This window comes from Salvelinus namaycush, chromosome 15 (genome assembly GCF_016432855.1).
Source record: "Salvelinus namaycush isolate Seneca chromosome 15, SaNama_1.0, whole genome shotgun sequence".
Taxonomy (NCBI): Eukaryota; Metazoa; Chordata; class Actinopteri; order Salmoniformes; family Salmonidae; genus Salvelinus; species Salvelinus namaycush.
Window position 1 is genome coordinate 26,866,801 of NC_052321.1, and position 16,686 is coordinate 26,883,486.

The 16,686-nt window shown below is 41.2% G+C and overlaps 1 protein-coding gene and 1 pseudogene across 1 annotated transcript; one reads left to right on the forward strand and one right to left on the reverse strand.

Annotated features, from left to right (window-relative positions):
- Positions 1-1,223: 1,223 nt before the first annotated feature.
- Positions 1,224-3,472, reverse strand: LOC120060022 (annotated as a pseudogene).
- Positions 3,473-5,084: 1,612 nt separating this feature from the next.
- LOC120060385 (growth/differentiation factor 6-A-like) lies at positions 5,085-9,623 on the forward strand. Its single transcript, XM_039009672.1, has 2 exons — positions 5,085-5,412; positions 8,280-9,623. The coding sequence occupies exons 1-2, from the start codon at positions 5,085-5,087 to the stop codon at positions 9,284-9,286; spliced, it is 1,335 nt and encodes a 444-aa protein (XP_038865600.1). The 3' UTR covers positions 9,287-9,623.
- The last annotated feature ends 7,063 nt before the right edge of the window (positions 9,624-16,686 follow it).

Sequence of the window (16,686 nt, forward strand, 5' to 3'; positions counted from 1 at the left end):
ATTCAGAGACTTGTCCCGAAGCCACTCCTGCATTGTCTTGGCTGTGTGCTTAAGGTCTTGTCCTGTTGGAAGGTGAATCTTCGGCCCAGTCCAAGGTCCTGAACGCTCTAGAGCAGGTTTTCATCAAGGATCTCTCTGTACTTTGCTCCGTTCATCTTTCCTTCATTCCTGACTAGTCTCCCAGTCCCTGCCACTGAAAAACATCCCCACAGCATGATGCTGCCACCGCCATGCTTCACCGTAGAGATGGTGCCAAGTTTCCTCCAGACGTGATGCTTGGCATTCAGGCCAAAGAGTTCAATCTTGGTTTCACCAGATCAGAGAATCTTGTTTCTCATTGTCTGAGAGTCCTTTAGGTGCCTGTTGGCAGACTCCAAGCGGGCTGTCATTTGCCTTTTACTGAGGAATGGCTTCCGTCTGGCCACTCTACCATAAAGGCCTGATTGGTGGAGTGCTGCAGAGATGGTTGTCCTTCTGGAAGGTCTTCCCATCTCCACAGAGGAACTCTGGAGCTCTGTCAGAGTGACCATCGGCTTCTTAGTCACCTCCCTGACCAAGGCCCTTCTCCCCCGATTGCTCAGTTTGGCCTGGCGGCCAGCTCTAGGAAGAGTCTTGGTGGTTCTAAACTTCTTCCATTTAAGAATGATGGAGGCCACTGTGTTCTTGGGGAACTTCAATGCTGCAGAAATATTTTGGTACCCTTCCCCAGATCTGTGCCTCAACACAATCCTGTCTCGGACCTCATGGTATGGTTTTTGCTCTGACATGCACTGTCAAATGTGGGACCTTATATAGACAGGTGTGTGCCTTTCCAAATCATGTCCAATCAATTGAATTTACCACAGGTGGACTCCAATCAAGTTGTAGAAACATCCTCCAGCCTCCAGTATTTATGCTGCAATAGCGTATGTGTCGGGAGGCTAGGGGGTCTGTTATATCTGGAGTATTTCTCCTGTCTTATCCGGTGTCCTGTGTGAATTTAAGTATGCTGCCTCTAATTCTCTTTTTGGTAACATCTCCACATTTTTGTGTTATCACAGCCAAAATGTAACCCCTAGAGATTACTAGTTAAAAGGTACTGAAGGACTAATCACCTACGATTTACATATATACAGACCCATTTACAATCTTATGCCATGAGGTTTTCAGTAGTTGTTAGTTTCCTGCGGACATACATCTTTGTTCATACACAAAGTCATGGTATCTGTGAATACACTGCATTGTCATAGGGAGGTCTCCACATTGGAGCCATTCCTATGGAAGGACCTGTGATTGTGGTAGTTCTCCCTGCAGTGGACATGATTGTGGCATTTCTCACTACAGTGGACAATGAGCACTGGGAAGCAGAGAGCATCCTGGTAATCCAGGGGGGTCCTCGTCGTCAGTGCTTAGGCGTCCGGACAGGCAGCGGATGTTCTCACTGGGACTCAACTGCTCATCCAAACTGTTTCTACTCCTCCAGAAACAGCTGCGCTGCGAGCCATAACGCCAGCCCAAGGAGAAGCGGTTGTCGCTGTAGGACACCTGGCCGACGCGCGGGCTACTGCTGGTACATAAGCTGAGGGCACTGCCGGAGAAAACGGAGGAGCTGCTCATTGCCCAGTGACAGCGCTTGCAGTTCTGTCTGAAGCCACCAGAGGAGCACTGGGCCATTTCCATGAAACAAGCCTCAGCGTAGCTAGGCACCAGCTGCTGGTTGGAACGGAAGTGCCACTCCAGATCTGTTCTGTCGATTGTGTTAACCCGGGGGATCCGGTGGCTGTAAGGTCATTCGTTGAGAGGGGTCACAGGGACGTAAACCGCCCTGAAGAGCTTCTCCACACGGTAATGGACGTAGGTAGTGTGGTACTCTGTGACAACCCTCAGGGGCCATGAGAAGGTGAGAAAGGATGCCGCCCAGAACACATGATGAGACACCATACCATGGACGGTGGTCAGGGTGAGAAAACACAATCACATACTCCTTTAAGTTGATGTCCTTCAGGTGCATCCCCCCGTACCTCCATACAGTCATCTAGCTCCTCGTTATGAAGAACTTTGCTCTTTGGGTGAGGTAGGAGTTCTCAGACTCCACATTAGCAAAACTAAAACACTCAGTGAACCTCAGTTTTGTGAGTGGGGCCATGCAGTTGTTTTGAGACGTCCTTCACCCCACAGTGAACGTTGTCATATTCCGCCTCAGCCACATGGGCGTTGACCCATTATTGGTAGACCTGGGTGCTGGTGTAGGCGTCCTCATTACGGTAGCATGTGACCTGCCGGGTCTGTCTAACATAGTGGTAGCTAATGGTCTTCCACCAGATGCAGGGTTTAGCTTGCTGCATCCTTTGAACACGTTCATAAATGCCTTCCACGCCCCATTTTATGCTGCAGCTCACTCTTGTCATGGTGCTAGCACTCCACTAGGTAGAGCAGGTAGAGCATGAGTAGGAAGGCCAGAGGGGTGTAGACGTAGCCATCAGAACAGGGGCTGTCATGGTACATCATGGAATTCCCTTTAAAGGCACTGTCAAAGGTGAGGCGGGTCACCTTGGTGAAATGACACCACACCATGGCTCCTTTGCAGCTGTACATGAGCATGGAGAGCAGCAGGCCTTTCCAGATGCTCTCTTTACACAGGGACTTGATCAGGGATTGTTTCAATGTCACGGCTGTTGAAAGGAGAGGACCAAGGTGCAGCGTGGTGAGCGTACATTTTCTTCATTTAATCAAAATGACGCCGAACAAAACAATAAACACTACAAAAACAAACCGTGAAGCTCAAAGGCTATGTGCCCTAAACAAAGTCAACTTCCCACAAAGACAGGTGGAAAAAAGGGCTACCTAAGTATGGTTCTCAATCAGAGACAATGATAGACAGCTGCCTCTGATTGAGAACCACACCCGGCCAAACACAAAGAAATAGAAAACATAGAACATAGAATACCCACCCCAACTCACACCCTGACCAAACCAAAATAGAGACATAAAAAGGATCTCTAAGGTCAGGGCGTGACATTCAAGTGCTTCTGCTGTTAATTCAAAGCATACAAAAAAAGGGAGGATAGTGTAAGTAAATGTAAATGGACACAGCATTTTGAATTTCAAACCATTCAACATTTCATGACCATTGTTGAGGTCTTCTGATGTTTTATTCACAATGTTTATCCTTCCCCCCCCCCCCCCCCCCCCCCACCCCACATCTATGAAGCTCATATTTAATTCACTGCAAGGTTGCTTGACTCATATTTTATATATATATATATATATAAATCTACCTAAACCTATAGGCAATTGAAACAATTTGCTTCATTCTTGATAGGAAAATACTATAAAAAATACTATTAAATAACAGGATAAAAGGAATCGTCATACCCCGTTAATGTTTTAATGTTTTTTTAATATAGCTTTATTTCCACCTTGTTCATCCTAGGCTACACCTGAATACAGTAAGGTCTGAGTAAAAGCAGGCATCTGATGTACGAATGTACATCTTGAATCTTTCGATTGTCATCAATATTCGACCATGTATTGCTTTTATTATAGCAAGACTTGTGGAAATTGTATGGCAGCATAATATGAGTGGTACCTCTTCTCTGGTGTCATCCTCAAACGGTGGTTGTACTGCTCTCACTCGCTGAAGCAGCCGAATTTCAGAATTGAGTTTACTTAGATTGCTTGCTCCAACGTAGAGATAGTTGCTTGTGTCTATCCAGTTTCCTTTGTTAATTTTGCACATAAAAAGCGTGATGTATTTGCTTTTAATCTATAGGGTATGTATTTTAAATAAAGGCATTCAGCAGCGGAGAGAGCTGATGGCAGACATTTAATCGAATAAAACATACAGGTAACAGACTAAAACGTCGCGATCAAGAAAGCATTTACACCAGCGGCGTCTTCCAAGAGATCAGGGTATTTAGAATCGTGTTTGAATTCTCCCTCACCCAGATTAAGGAACGTGACCTTGTCGGTATGCTGAAGTTATCCTCTCCACTAAGCATTTTATAGTCAACCTGAGCAAATTGGGTCGAGTCATACACACCTGTTATAAAGACTTTATAATATGAACAACAACCTAACAATAATAGAATGACAAATTGCCTCGTAACAATACAACTGATTCAGCCTACTAGCCTAATACTTGCCTAGGCTACTAATAACAATAGTATGTACTATAATTGTATTTATAAATAAACACTAAAGAATGGTAAGAAAACAAAAAGCAGACGGGCAAGACATGGTGAAATTGTTATGCGATATGTCTTGAGTTTGTTCAGGTTAAAAGATTGTTCTGAAATGCAAACCCTCAATGAAACGGCAGATGGCAATGTAGGCCTACACACGTACAATATGAGTAAAAAACGAAGGCAGTAAAAAGTGTTAATTTGTTGTGTAGGACTATTTTTTATTAACATCCCTACTGAAAGTAGATCAGGATCTTTATGGATCATTTCCTCTCCAATATGTCTCAGCATATGAATAACTGAAAATGGCTAACTATTTACATTAAGGTATAGGGCCTACTTGAAATTATGTATAAAAGAGTTTACGTAGGTATACTGTAACGGTTAATGATTAGATTAATCCAATATAATTTATGCATCTATAAATAAACACATTGATATGTGTCCTTGTCATTAGCTGCATGCACTGGCAATAATAACAGGCTAATTATCAATGGGCTACAGTGAAGTCACATAAACTCACTATTTGGCAAGGAACAAAAAAACAAGCACACAATTTCAACCTATGTGTTTTAACGGTTTATTACATATTCATAAACTATTCATAAACCCCATATACAATAATTTGTAACGGTTTATGAATAAATCCTATTAAGCAGACTAGTTACCGAAATATATGTAGGCTAGCCTATACTTTGGCTGGGAAAGATGGTGAGACTCAAAGCATCTTGATTGAAAAAGTATCCTACAATTGTTGCTCCTCGCTAGGGGCGCTGGTTGAACACAGTGCAATAGAGAATACAATGTAGCCACTCAGTGTCAGCCAAATCCATGATATTAACACAATCTAAAGAGCAAGGGGAGTTTCCAAAGTCATCAAACCCGTCCAACTTTCTCATTTACAGCTATAGACCACTGAAAATGGATCCTATTAGGGCTGCTGTTCCTTTGCTATGGCTTTCCCTGTGCTTTGGGAATATTCTGGAGGCAGCGGTACTTGGATCATTGCAGTACCCCTCCGGTGCGGATGATAACGGGCTTGTTTCACATCTGGATGAGCGGAGTCGCAGAGAGCCGACAGCGGTGTCCAGGAAAGACCCTCCGATAAATGATACTATCGTCCCCCATGAGTATATGGTATCTCTATACAGGACACTATCTGAGATAGAGAGCAGAGGGCTTAACAGCAGTGTTCCTCGCACCGCAAGACACGCCAACACGGTGACCAGTTTCGTGGATCAAGGAAAAGGTGGGTGAAAGTGAAATCAGTAGGTTTATTATTATCACTCAAGGTAGACTTAATCATGGTGGTTGCCATTTATTTTGGGTTTGAAGGCAATTCAAATAGTTGACTCTACTGGACGTAATAAATTAATTGTGATTAATGGGTTACAATCAATCAGTTATCCAAATATCCATAGCCTACTGCAAATTGCTGTATTATAGGTCAACCTATTTGGACAAGTCTGTGTTGGAAAATTATATGGTAAATACGAGACAACTGATTTGGGAGTATTTAGAAAAATGTCTGTCATTGGGTTTAAAAAAAACTTTTTGCCATTTAAAAAAACATGATTTCCCCTCATTAATTAAAATAGAAACATTGAATTGCAATATCTTGAAAAACCTGATAACCTTACAGCGAATTGCTTGACAATTTCCTTCTCCAGCAGTCATTATTTTAAGATGAATGCATTCATTTGAAATGCTCCCCTACGCCACATCCCGACATCTGTCACGTTGGCAACAATGCGTTATTGAAAAGTATTAAGGAGTCTAAAGTAGGCTACCTACAACTGAAACATTAGTCTATTTGGGGAGGTAGCCTACATTTGTTTCTAATTTATATGGGAGTTTGCTAAATACTCTAAATACTTCCAACGAAATATGAAGTCAAATGTCTCGTATTTCTAACATCTGTGATGTATAAACCTCACTGGCACCTTGAGCTAAACACTTCGAAAAGGCCTGCTTTCCCCGAGTCCAGGTGTTGCTGATAAAAACATACTTGTAATTTAAAACGGGTGTTCACATAGAATATTTGTTTGAATAAGTATACTCTGTCAGTAGGCCTATTCCATCAAAGTAAATAGCAGGAATTCAAGTACCTAAACTATGTCCAAAACTGTTTTTTATTGGGCATAGTGCAATTTGTTAATCAGGATTTTTAAGGAATACGTTTTCATGTAAATATAATAACAATGACACTGTTTTAGGTTCATGTAAACCTATACATTATAACAACAACAATAATAGTAACTATAATAACAACAATAACAATAACAGCAATGATTATTCAACATTTTGGTTTGTAGACCTATGGCAAGGAATTATTTCTCTACTTCCTCTCAAAACATGTTATAACTGTGTGTTATTCTTGTGTGTTAAGAAATGTGTTATTATTTTCAAAGGACTATAGTCATTTTACATAATCTTTTTGATGATTCCAAACTTGTTTTAAAGAACAAACACAATTAGAAGGTAAAAGTGGAGGTAATTAAAAATAATTTTAAACTAGATTCCAAAACAGGCATGAACATCTTTTCGGTCTTAATGCACAATCATTTAAATGCATCAGAGATGAGAAGTATCATTTCCTTGTATTTTGGTTTCAAAGTCAGCAATTAGTAGTAGTCTTAAGAGACAATATTATAGTTTTTTATTGATGTAATTTAGTTTTGCCAACAAAGTAATCTAGTCAATGTGCACCTATGTGTGAGTTTAACTGTGTGCACTGACTTTCCTATTCACTTGCCCCCATAAAGCTCACAGAGCAAGTTCACGTCAGGTACATGTAGACACAGAATATATGAAAAGAATGCAGCTTTATCTTTTATTCACTGAGATTACAACATAGTCTGGGTTATGTCATTGTTTTGTTTTGCAAGCGGATATTTGCTAGGATAGTGCTGCTCCCTTCACCTTTCATTGTCTGGGTATTCCACTTAAGCCTGCCTGGCTGGTCTTTCTCAGAGGGGGACAAGGGCTAGAGATCATCTGCACTCAACAAAGGCTTGAATGTCCTTTTCCAGCAGGAGCCTCACTGTGCACAATTCCATTTATTTTGAGGTCCCTTCCATAATGCATCGATGACACGACACCACAATCTGGCCTTGGATTCTTATGCTACCCATCTGTATTGGAGAAGAAAGTCCCTTCATGTTTTAACCATGGAACTGCGGTTTCGTCCTCAGGTTGCACCGTATCCCAAGACCTCTTGCTTGGGTTGAATGTCAACATGAAAACTTTTGAAAGTTAGGCGATAGTCTGTTCCCTCTTAGCAAGCTTTCCCCCCTGCCAATTGCCACATCTCCGTCATGGTTGCAACTGTGGTATGGCTGATGCTGTGAATAGCTGTTACGTGCCAAACTGAATTCTCTGGGGAGGGAGGACGTAGACGTGACTAACATATCAGATGCATAGAAATTATTTAAATATTATTTTGTTTGTCTTTCTTTTTCATGTATGTGATACTTCAGGTGAGTGTCAGGTTTCTGTTTGTTTGTGGACTATAGCTGTATGTGCACCCATCACTATATGAAATCCAAACATTCTACTAAATATACATTACATCCCCATCACTTTGGTGTGTTCAAATCTCTAAAGCCACCACTTTCTCTCTATGAGAAATATGGACCGAAGGAGGAAGAAAGGAAGGGAACTGAGGCCACTTCAGTTTCAGTTTCTCCAGTGTCTCGCCAAACCCTCCTCTCACTCAATCAGTGTAATTAGCACATACTGCCAAGGACTTGAGCCTGCCTACAGGTCAGCCAAGTGCTTTCCTCCTGGCCTGCTCCTGCAGCTTTTGTCAGCTCTGTTGCTTGCATGTGGAAACGGTATTCCCACCGAGGGGGAGACACACAGACAGGGCTTCATGGCCACAGGCTTTCTGTCTAGCGTAGAGAGCCACTGCACTTGACCAAAGGGGAGTTCCTGCCAAACGTTGAAGACTTGTTTACATATGGCCGCAGACACTCAAAGAGATTTAAGTCAGCTGACGTCCAGTGCTTGGTTTGCGTTCCCCACCCTCTTTTGGAATAGGTGTGTTTTAATAACTGTGTATGTGTGTGTTAGTGTTAGATTCAAGTGACTAGCCTGTGTTTGATTCCACTACAGATCACTCCTCCTGGGGAAGTGGCCAGCGCTATCTCTTCGACCTCTCCAGTCTGTCCAGGACTGATGAGCTTGTGGAGGCAGAACTGAGGATCCTGAGAAAGCCACCGCTGGATCTCCTTCCTGTGCTGACATGGGGCAGGAATCTTTATCGCCTCCTCCTCTACACTTGTTCGTCTGAGGGGAACTCTGGGAGACGGCTGCTGGATTCCAGGACAGTCGACGTTCTGGATGGCGAGCCTCCCAAATGGGATGTATTTGACGTGTGGGCAAGCGTGAAGGCTCGACGAAGGAGCCACAGGACAGCAGCGAGCAACGACCTCCTTGTGGCCTGCTTTGACCTGCTGGTCGTTTCGGAGTTGACCAAAGAGGCAGCCAACCCTCTTACAGTAGGGCTGGGACGCCAGTCTCGGCAGCCCCAGGAGAGGGCCTTGCTGGTGGCTTTTTCTCGCACCCGCAGGAAAGAGAACCTGTTCAAGGAGATCAGGGAGCAGATAAAGGCAGTGCGAGGAGACATGGGTTTTCTGGATCCTTTGGACCTCTCTGGTGACGTGGTTGGTCACCTATCCAGGCGTCGCAGACGCCGGACTGCCCTGACCAGCAGATCTATAGGTGGAGCTGGTGGGGGAGGAGGAGGCGTCGGTGCTGGAGGAGGTGGAGGAGGAAGGAGTGGTGGAGGCAGCGGGCGCAGGAAGACTCGATGCAGCCGCAGGCAGCTCCATGTCAACTTCAAGGAGTTGGGCTGGGACGACTGGATCATCGCACCGCTGGATTATGAGGCGCACCACTGTGAGGGCGTGTGTGACTTTCCGCTGCGCTCACACCTGGAGCCAACAAATCACGCCATCATTCAGACACTTATGAACTCTATGGACCCTGACTCCAGCCCTCCCAGCTGCTGTGTCCCCTCCAAACTCAGCCCCATCAGCATCCTCTACATTGACTCTGGCAACAATGTGGTCTACAAGCAGTATGAGGACATGGTGGTGGAGAGCTGTGGCTGCAGGTAGCATTGCGACAGAGGGGGATGTCTGATTGTCTTGTCGGAAAATCAATTGGTGGTTTGATGCGCTTGTTAACGCAGGCCTCCCCTATCTCTTCCCCCTAAACCAACTGTATTTTGTGATTTGCTGAAAAAAGTCCCGACAAGTATGCTCATTACTGATCTGCCTTAACTTGAGTGGAACATAATCTAATTTGCTGCTTAATTTATTAGAATTTGTCATTGAGCTGCTATTTAATTTCATGAGCTCTTTAGCATTTCTTTACTCATAACATGCTCCGTCTCTCTCTCTCTCTCTGTCCCCTTGGCTCTGCATGTTGTTCGATGCTGTCAACTTTAGTAAATATCCCATTCTTAAACAACTGCTATGCTTCTGACTTTGGTTCTATTACATTACTTTAGTAATTCATTTATGATAAAGTGTATAAAACATCAGCCCTAGCTTTAAATTAGCTGAACAGCAGACAGAATGAATTGAAATGAACAAAACCCCAGACTTCTAGCGTTATGACAACAGCGTTAGAGTACATGTGTGTGCCTATAAGAGAGGCATGGGAGTAAATTATTTGATATCTTTAACTATCAGAAGACATTGTAAGACAGTTTTAGTTCCACTGAACTGCTCCCACTGTGCTTGCTCTTAACTAAAACAACATTTCAAATGTATGGGAGGACACAATCAAAAAGGACTTTTGAATATTGCAGTTTGCATCACACAAGACCCTACCGTCATCTCTTGGACATGTTTTAGATAATGCTGCTGTCAGTATTGAAAAATCTGGACATTGTTATGCATCTCTTTAGCAAGACAGAAAACGTCTCCCATTTATGGAGCTGTCTGCTGTAGAAACCTCTGTCTATCAGCCCAAGTTGGAGGAACCGTGATCTTTAGTTAGGGATATGCTATAGGACCCATTTACACAGTTAACTTAGAAAAATAGCTGTGTCACAATGCATTTGCTTATATCACTCTATATCATTACTATGCAAAGATCAGAGGTATATGATATGGAACATTTAAGGTATGAATGAAGGCGGTATGAATGAAGGGCGACAAGGTGAATTTGAAGCAGATTTTTATGGCATGACTCCGATTTATTATTGCTTGCAACTGAGAAATTTCGTTTTTTTGCAGTAGGCTTTCTACTACAGCTGGTAATGTACATGACTTAAACAAGCAGATCCCGTGCTAACTTTGATTGATATGGCGATTCATTTCCCTGTCAACAGCACAGAACCTATAGGCTATATAATGTCCATAGGAATTCCTTGTCAGGGAAATGGAACATTGGAATTCACCATTTAACACTCCAGGTACTGAATTATAAGAGCACATGATTTTGCTAAATACTATTGATCAAACAGCAACATGTGTTGGTCTTTGGATGTAATATCCATCTATTCCATTTTATTTTAGAGTTCAGTCCAGAGTGGCATGTTAGCCTGCTGGTCCAACTATATATATATATATATATACAAAAGTATGTGGACACCCCTTCAAATTAGTGGACTTGGCTATTTCAGACACACCCATTGCTGAAAGGTGTATACAATTGAGCACACAGCCATTCAATCTCCATAGACAAACATTGGCAGTAGAATGGCTTTACTGAAGAGCTCAGTGACTTTCAACACGGCACCGTCATAGGATGCCACCTTTCCAACAAGTCAGTTTGTCAAATTTCTGCACTGCTAGAGCTGCCCCGGGTCAACTGTAAGTGCTGTTATTGTGAGTGGAAATGTCTAGGAGCAACAACGGCTCAGCCGCGAAGTGGTAGGCCACACAAGCTCACAAAATGGGACCGCTGAGTGCTGAAGCGCGTAGGGCGTAACAATCGTCTGTCCTCGGTTGCAACACTCACTACCGAGTTCCAAACTGCCTCTGGAAGCAACGTCAGCACACTAACTGTTTGTCTGGAGCTTCATGAAATGGGTTTCCATGGCAGAGCAGCCGCACACAAGCCTTAAATCACCATGCGCAATGCCAAGCGTCGGCCGGAGTGGTGTAAAGTTCACCGCCATTGGACTATGGAGCAGTGGAAACGTGTTCTCTGGAGTGATGAATGACGCTTCACCATCTGGCAGTTCGACGGACGAATCTGGGTTTGGCAGATGCCAGGAGAAGGCTACCTGCCCCAATGCATAGTGCCAACTATAAAGATTGGTGGAGGAGGAATAATGGTCTTGGCTGTTTTTCATGGTTCGGGCTAGGCCCCTTAGTTCCAGTGAAGGGAATCTTAATGCTACATCCAACAATGCCATTCTAGATGATTCTGTGCTTCCAACTTTGCGGAAAAGCGAGGTCCATACAGAAATGGTTTGTCAAGATCGGTGTGGAAAAACATGACTGGCCTGCACAGAGCCCTGACCTCGACCCCATCGATCACCTTTGGGATGAATTGGAACGCCGACTGCGAGCCAGGCCTAATAGCCCAACATCAGTGCCCGACCTCGCTAATGCTCTTGTGACTGAATGGAAGCAAGTCTCTGCAGCAATGTTCCAACATCTAGTGGAAAGCCTTCCCAGAAGAGTGGAGGCTGTTATAGCAGCAAAGGGGGTACCAACTCCAATTTAATGCCCAAGATTTTAGAATGAGATGTTCCATGAGCAGATGTCTACATACTTTTGGTCATGTAGTGTATGTTTGTGCTTTAGCCAACTCTTCCCTGCCGTGTTTGTTCATTGTCATTCCAAACATACAGGTATCACAGCAAGAAATAAGTTATTACCTGCTTTTCAAAGGTGGTAATTAAGTGTAAATTCCCCACTGTATATTATTTCACAAATCCCAGTGGAATCACATTAATACAAGGTAACTAAATATGCACAGTCAACACATAGGAAACAAAACCACTTGCAAAGTGTAAACTAGGCACAGATCATATGTGGTGTCCCTAGGAGAGAACTCCCTTACAGATATTTCATAGTATTGGTGAAAGAGATCAGCCTTTTGCATCACACTCTCTGTGTAATATATTTAACACTGTTTGTGGTAACGTCATATCACTGAGTCTCAGTTTAAATGTAATTATATTTCCTGTAATTCCAAGTCAAATTCTAACAAAGATTCTTGAATATAATTTGAAATGACCAAACCATTCTGTCTGCATTGACCCCCGTGTGGTGTATCAAGATTTATGTACATCTAGTTGTATTTCTTCAAATAGATATATTCCCATGTTTTTGCACAAAAGGCAAATAGTCGATAATTTATGACTACAGACTAGTGCATTTCTAAGTACAGGAGTATTTGTACTGATATACAATATGTGAGTCAAATGTAATGTACTAATTATCATATTTGAGTGTTTGCTTCTTTTGTTTGGAATTCTGTTTGTTAAAATATTTCATTTCATTTCTAACCAAAATCCAAAGCAGCTTTCATGCATTTTGTTCCACATGTTTTAGTCCAAACCAGAGATTGTTTACTTTTTACGGTTTTCTTTTACGATTATGTTAAACCGATTTGGTTCTTTATGAATTAAAACAAAATCCTGCAAAACGGACTATAGTGGCATTTTGAACTAAGGACTACGCTCAAAAACAAACAAGAAATTCTCTGCTTGTGTTATATTTTCAAACAGCAGAGGAGATTTAGTGGCACATAATTTCCAGGAGGCCGATACATGGCTATAATGCAACTCTCCAAACATTGAATTCACCTAACATTCATTGATCAATAGCAATGTTTGAATCAATTTTCCAGAGTTTTTATTTAAATGTAAACATGAAACTGCCCAAACATTAAGAAAAAGGGGGTGTAATGATACAACTTCCTGTAAATTCCTGTTGCACATATTTTCGATGGAAACATGATTACTATCAAAGTTACCCTCCTTTTTGAATATCTTTTCAACTGCAGTGACATTCTGCTCAGTGGAAAATAGTTACCATAAGAGCTTCTTGATTAGCGTGTATACCCTTTATCTAAATTACATCAATACGGCAAAGGATAATAAAACAAAAGTGGCAGGCAGAAAATAAACCCCAAAAGCTAATTTAGTCCAGAGAGTAGCTCCTCTGGTATGCTATGCCTTGATATTAGATACATTTGTATTTTTTCCACTTTGTTTGTGTGCGTGTCCTATTACAGCTACTTTGTATGACTGGTTTTTTTCTGCTTCTTTGTGATCCATAATGCCAAACACATTTTCATGAAAATGGCAGGACAAGGAAGTGATTGAGCTGTTCCATACTTCATTGCATGTTTACTTCAGCAAGCTTGTCTTAGCATGTCCATTGTCTTGAAATTGTATTCCCCCTGCACAGTTGTTACATTTTGTTGCACATTTTGCGACTGAAAATCTGTGGCAAGACAGAGTTTGCTGTAAATCAACGATCCCCATCCAACTTGACAAAGCTTGAGCAATTTTGCCAAGAACAATGGACACATGTTAGGATTTGGTGTTGAGTGTTGTAAAGATCATTGGGGGAAAATGCCTCAAAATCCTAGACTCTAACGCAACAAAAGGTGAAAGCTGTGCAATGGTTAGGATGGATGTTGTTTCAAGACTCATGGATGCTTCACGAGTACAAAGTGTTGTTGTGAACATCTGACCGACTCCCGGGTCGGCTTATCCAAGGATGGTCTCTCTTCCAAATGCACTGTGGGAGGTATTCTGACTTGAGATCTGCATGCTTGATTCTAATTTAACAATATCATCAGTTGCGGTTTGACCTGGGCAATGTTAAAGTTAGTAGCTGTTAACACTGACAAAATATATTTTGAGTTTTGTTTGTGTAAGAGCATTGGTTTGTTATTGAATTGGGATTCTGATATGAAATTCACAGATCTTAACAACATCTATGCAATGTGTATTTCGCCATAATTCTGCTTTAACCTAATCAAATATGATGTCTTCCCCATGCTTTTCAAGGGAAATTCAGATAAAGGTAACCTTTTCCTTTTCATTCTCCTCCTTTCCACATTTATTGATTGGATTTATTGAATATTAGAGAGCATTTGATTTCTGGCAAGAAACACAAATTGTATGAAAGTCCCCCACATATTTTTAAAGACATGTAAGCTTCTGTATAAAGATCATTGTACAAGTGAAAGCTTGGTGAAGTTCATATTTTGTTGAGAAGGGAAATGTTTGAGATTTAACCGTTAGACGGCCATTAGTTTTTTATGTGTTCATGTAAAATGCACTGTGTGTATGTATGTATGTATGTATTCTATGGGTTATAAAGGTCTGTACATAATGTAAATGAACTGTAAACAGCTCTTTTCTCTTTTGGAAATATTTTATAGTAGTATATATTTGAAAAAGTATATGTAAGCACACTTTTTATCCTCATTTTATGTTCACCAGTTTTTTTTGTAAAGATTATTTTATTAAATATTGTATTCATAATAATATGAATAATCTTCCTTTGAGTCTTCCTGTAAGTGACTTTGAGAGCCTTAGTAATACAGGTAAGAGCAAAAACTGTGACAACCACGGTCTTCCCTGTATAGCACTAGCTAGATTTGAAACACAGACTTTTTGACCTTGGGACAAAAAGAACCCACACAGTGCCTTCAGAAAGTATTCACACCCTTAGACTTTTAAAAAGTTTTGTCGTCTTACAAAGTGGAATTACAATGGATTTGTCCATTTTTGTCAATGATCTACACAAAATACTGTCAAAGTGGAAGAAAAAATATATTATTTGTTAAAAAAATGCATATAAAATAAAACATAATATATCTTGATTAGATAAGTATTCAACCCTCTGAGTCAATACATGTTAGAATCACCTTTGGCAATGATTACAGCTGTGAGTCTTTCTGGGTAAGTCTCTAAGAGTTTAGCACACCTGGATTGTACAATATTTGCACATTATTCTTTTTAAAATTCTTCAAGCTCAGTTAAGTTGGTTGTTGATCATTGCTAAAGAGCCATTTTCAAGTCTTGCCATAGATTTTCAAGCCGATTTAAGTCAAAACTGTAAGTAGGCCACCCAGAAACATTCAACTCCAGTGTATATTTGGCCTTGTGTTTTAGGTAATTGTCCTACTGAAAGGTGAATCTGTCTCCCAGTGTCTGTTGGAAAGCAGACTGAACCAGGTTTTCTTCTAGGATTTTACCTGTGCTTAGCTCTATTACGTTTATTTTTTATTCTAAAAAACTCCCTAGTGCTTACCGATGACAAGCATACACATAGTATGATACAGCCACCACCATGCTTAAAAATATGAAGAGAGGTACGCAGTGTTGTGTTGGATTTGCCCCAAATATAACGCTTTGAATTCAGGACATGAAGTTAATTTCTTTGCCACATTCTTTGCAGTTTTACTTAAGTGCCTTATTGCAAATAGGATGCATGTTTTAGAATATTTGTATTCTGTACAGTGTTCCTTCTTTTCACTCTGTCATTTAAGTTAGTATTGTGGAGTAACTACAATGTTGTTGATCCATCCTCAGCTCTCTCTTATCACAGCCATTAAACTTTGTAACTGTTTTAAAGTCAACATTGGCCTCATAATGAAATCCCTGAGCGGTTTCCTTCTTCTCCGGCAATTGAGTTAGGAAGGACGCCTGTATCTTTGTAGTGACTGCGTGTATTGATACACCATCCAAAGTGTAATTAATAACTTCACCATGCTCAAAGGGACATTCAATGTCTGCTTTTTTAATAGGTGCCCTTCGTTGCGAGGCATTGGAAAACCTACCTGGTCTTTGTGGTTCAATCTATGTTTGAAATACACTGCTCGACTGAGGGACCAAACAGATAATTGTATGAGGTAGTCATTAAAAAATCATGTTAAACACTATTATTGCACAAAGTGTTCATGCAACTTATTATGTGACTTGTTAAGCACATTTTTACTCATTAACTTAATTAGGCGCGCCATAACAAAGGGGGTTGAATACTTATGGACTCAAGACAATTCAGCTTTTCATTTGAATTAATTTGTAAACATATCAAAAAACATAATTCCACTTTGACATTGTAGGCACAACATAATGTGGAAAATGTTGAGGGGTGTGAATACTTTCTTCAGGCACTGTAGTTGTTGTTGTGGGATTTGGAAATGAAATGATGTAATTTTGTTATAAACATTTGAGGAAGGCTGAAAAGAAGCTACTGTATCAATGTCAAAACAAAACATAACAAAGGGAAACAATAAAGGGACTTTGTAAAATTATGATTTGTTGCAGACGATGGTGGAACAGGAGAAATACAGAATATTTCTGGATATTTTTTTGTCCCCGGGACCTGCACCACTAAAGACACATAACACAGTAATGCTTGTTTGATTTTGCCACAGTTTAAACCACCAGGGCAGGATTACTCTATTTCCCGCCACAAAATACCCTTGTCTCATGGTTTAAATCAAGGATAAGTTAATTAAGGGGTTTTGTCATTCCTTTTGATGGGGCCAAAGAGGGAGATTAAAGTAGGCTTGGTTTACACAG